A 3,840-nucleotide genomic window follows, 5' to 3' on the forward strand; every position below is an offset into this window, starting at 1 on the left:
CATCGAGTGTTCACTTTCAGCGCTGAGGAGTGTTGAGAAAAGAAACCTCGTAAGGGCGGCTAGCCTCCCTTCTGATATCAACCAATCACCATAGAGACCTAAATTACGTGATATTAGTTTGAACGTCTGCCGCTGCGCTGATAATGTACCAAGTACTTATGATGAGTAGCGATATTGAATATTTGATTGCCAACAGATTTACCAAGCTGTCATTCAAACAGTATATATATATAAAAATAAAAATAAAGGAAAACAGCCTAAGCTGGATATAGGCTACAGCAGTCGGCTTAATTAAATGGCATAACAGGCAGCTCTCTTTTAACACAGACTTTTAAGAAGGGATGGATGTTTGCTTCAAGTGATAGGCCAGGTAAGTAAAATTATATTATCTTGCTGTATGTATGTCGTTTTCTTTACGTTTTCTGACTAAAAGCAACCAAAAAGCCATTTTAAAGTGGTTAAGCAAATAATAATAATAACAATAATAATCGGCAGGGATCCCAGACCAATACAATTAGTGTGCCTCATCTATTTAAAACCCACGAGCCGCCACTGTTTAGGAGAGAATGTACTTGTCTGGACTTCAAATATGCGGTTTGTTAATAAAGATAACGTCTATTTGAAAATTTGCATCAACGTTTTCAGAGATGTGAGCTCCAGGGCGTCAGCGGCCATTCAGCGTTCATGAAGCCGCCCGAGAGCACCTCACCTCGGCCAAATCTTCTGGAATTTAAAACGGTTCTTTTTTTACAGTCTGGTTTACATCATGTTGAGAAGACGCTGTGTTCAACGATACCACAGCAATACAGTCCGAACCTTTTGTTGTTGTGCTTGTCATTTTACCGAGTACTGCTTCTCTAATCTTGGCTTTTAACTTCGTTGGCTTCTAATCTTCTTTATTTGGACTAACAAGCGTTTCCGAAACATAGCCTGTAACTACAATTGATACGTTATGTGTACATTCTCAATTGAGTGCTCAAAATATCAAGTTCCCTTTCATGGGAACTTCGAACTGCGTCCTCTAGGGGCCGCTATGGGGAACACCTCGTCGTGACCCGTGTCTGAAGCATACATTGAAAAAACACCAACTCGTTGGCCGGCGACAGCCATGACGTCACTACCGGTGCGACTACAGTATAAATAGGCGCCGGGAGCTTTGACGTCATCTGATCCAGGGGCCAGTGCTCTGCTGGGTCCAGCCCAGGAAGAGCAGGAAATGGATGAAGAGAGCGAAGAAGCTGAGGCTGAGCCTTCTCAATCCTCCTGCCCTGCGTATCATGAGCTCTTAGAGGTTATGGATCGCGCCAAGGTAAGGCTTGACTTGCCGTGGAAGCGGACTAAGGAAGTGACGTCGCGAAGTTGTCTCGAGGAACGTTATCTTTCTGGCAATAACCCTCCAGCTCAGGTGAGCCTTCCTTTCCTTCCTGATCTCCATACTGGGATCAAGAAGGAATGGAAGAAGCCGTTTTCCTCACGCATCCATCGGTTTCAGCATACGAGTTATGCCAACATCAAAGGCCCTAGAGGACGCAGTGTCTCGTTCCCTACTCAGGGAACCATGGTTACACAAGTAACCTGAGACGTTTTTTGTGCTAATATGTGATGTATACCTAGTGCAGCTTTACTGAAATAGTTCTGATAATTCGTTCTAATTACTTCGTTTAATAATACAGAATGTAGTGTAGTGCACAGACTTTATAAGCATTCTAAAATTGCTGTTTATTTTGCTGCACCGGCAGTTATAGGGTTAATGCAAGAGAGACGAGCGAGTTAGTTAGGCTGGTGCGCCTGTGATACAGCTGTTCTGCATTCTGATTAAAAGTTAAGACAGAGAGCGTCTTTTGTCTGTCGTTCTTCAGATATATATATATATATATATAGTGTGTGTGTACATATATAATATATAATATTATATACATATATAAATATAATATAAATATAATATAACATATATAAATATAAATATGTACAGCCATGATATTTCTAGTTTTTTAACAGTATGGGTAAACGTTCTGAATAAATGCTATGTATCAAATTAAAGAAGAGAATGCTGAATCCAACAGTTTTGTTATTTATTCAATTATTTAATCAATTTTTTTGTATTGTTATTTCCAGATCAAGAGGAAGGTAGTTCACTTATAATCAATTGAAATGATGGGAGTTTAAAAAATTCACCTGTTGGCAGCAACACTTTCTGTTTTCCCCTACTTGACATATCAAATAAAACAGTATCCTTCCTTGAAATATAATTTTTTTTTCTGTGTGTCGTTTAATTTCACATTTAAAACAAAACAGTCTCAAGCTCAGCGGACAGAGAAAAGAATCAGGGAGGAGTTTAAGAAACTCCAGCAGTTCCTCAAAAAGGAGGAGGAGAGCAGGATAGCGGCTCTAAATGAAGAAGAGAAAGAAAAGAGCGGTCAGATGAAGAAGAAAATGGACGTGCTCTCAGATAGAGTCAGAGAAGTGGAGGAGCGAATGAAGGACGATGATATCACCTTCCTTCAGGTTGGGAGAGCAATAAAATTCACACACTCGCACGTTTTGTTATTTTCACTAATAGTCACTAATCTAGTTGTCACAATGTGAATCCCCACAGAATTATAACGGCATTATGAACAGGTATTTTGTTTGTTTTCTAGAAGATAATATAGAAATATATAATACATTTCAAACTTGAAATCCATTACTCTAATGTGTGTGTGTGTGTGTGTGTGTGTGTGTGTGTGTTTAGAGCTAGATACACACTTCCAGATTCAGAATTGAGTCTAGAAGCTCTTATTGATGTTTCTAAACATATGGGCAACTTGAAGTACCAAGTCTGGGAGAAGATGAAGGACATCTGCCCTTACTGTGAGTACTAGATGTCTTTGATCTTACAGTAACAAGCATTTGCAAGGGGACAACTGTAGATCCCACCAGTTGATTAATCACAGTATGACAGACTTGCATATAAGCTTTCAAATGTTATTTTTAAATATGCAAATGAGGCACTATCTAACTGAACAGGGCTGTCCAATCCTGCTCTTGAAGGGCCAACATCCCTACAACTAGCTCCAACACAGGTGTCTAGAAGTTTCTAGTCTTCTAAAGAGAGTTTCTAGAGTCTAAAGAGCTTGATTAGCTGGTTCAGGTGTCTATGTCAAAATTCTTGTTTGATTTTGTTGAAATATTAAAGGTTTATCACGTCATAATAATAATAATAATATCATAATAATATCAACAGACAGAAAACAGCATGTCTTTGGGCATAAATTGTTAAATAAATTAATATAAATAGTACATGAACAAACTCAATAAAAATAATTCAGAATATAGACAGGAACAAAACTGTAAAGTTTGGTGTATGTAAGTGCTGCTGAAGTGGATAAAAACTCTTTAAAGATATGAATTAGAATTAAAGGGTTAGTTCACCCAAAAATTACTCACCCTCAAGTCATCCTAGGTGTATATGACTTTCTTCTTTCAGACGAATCCAGTCAGAGTTATATTAAAAATTGTCTTTGATCTTTCAAGCTGTTTAATGGCACTCAGCAGGTGTTGCAGGTGCATCACTCCAAAAGAAGTTAAATAAAAAGCGCCCATCCATAAAAAAAGGGTCTCACATGGCTCCGGGGGGTGAACAAAGGCCTCCTGTAGCGAACCGATGCATTTTTGTAAGAAAAATATCCATATTCAAAACGTAATAATCACTTTAATGTAGCTTGCGCCAACAGTTGTACACAGAAGCAGCTCTGGGCGGATGACGTATGATGAACACGGAAGCGCAGCAGAGAGATCAAAACAATGGTCACGAATTAGAAGTACAAAATGAGGATTTGTAAAGAAGAATGTCAGAGGATT

General features: G+C 38.7%; 1 protein-coding gene across 1 annotated transcript in view; it reads left to right on the plus strand.

Moving 5' to 3' along the window:
• Nucleotides 1–3,840, plus strand: part of LOC107659756 (tripartite motif-containing protein 35-like) — an 8,561-nt gene that overhangs the window by 3,335 nt on the left and 1,386 nt on the right. Inside the window, exons 3-5 of the mRNA XM_016448788.1 lie at nucleotides 2,296–2,505; nucleotides 2,597–2,619; nucleotides 2,732–2,850. Of these exons, the coding sequence (XP_016304274.1) occupies nucleotides 2,296–2,505; nucleotides 2,597–2,619; nucleotides 2,732–2,850 (352 nt within the window). The remainder of the gene's footprint in view (nucleotides 1–2,295; nucleotides 2,506–2,596; nucleotides 2,620–2,731; nucleotides 2,851–3,840) is intronic.

This window comes from Sinocyclocheilus anshuiensis, unplaced genomic scaffold (genome assembly GCF_001515605.1).
Source record: "Sinocyclocheilus anshuiensis isolate Anshui unplaced genomic scaffold, SAMN03320099.WGS_v1.1 scaffold968, whole genome shotgun sequence".
NCBI classification, from domain to species: Eukaryota; Metazoa; Chordata; class Actinopteri; order Cypriniformes; family Cyprinidae; genus Sinocyclocheilus; species Sinocyclocheilus anshuiensis.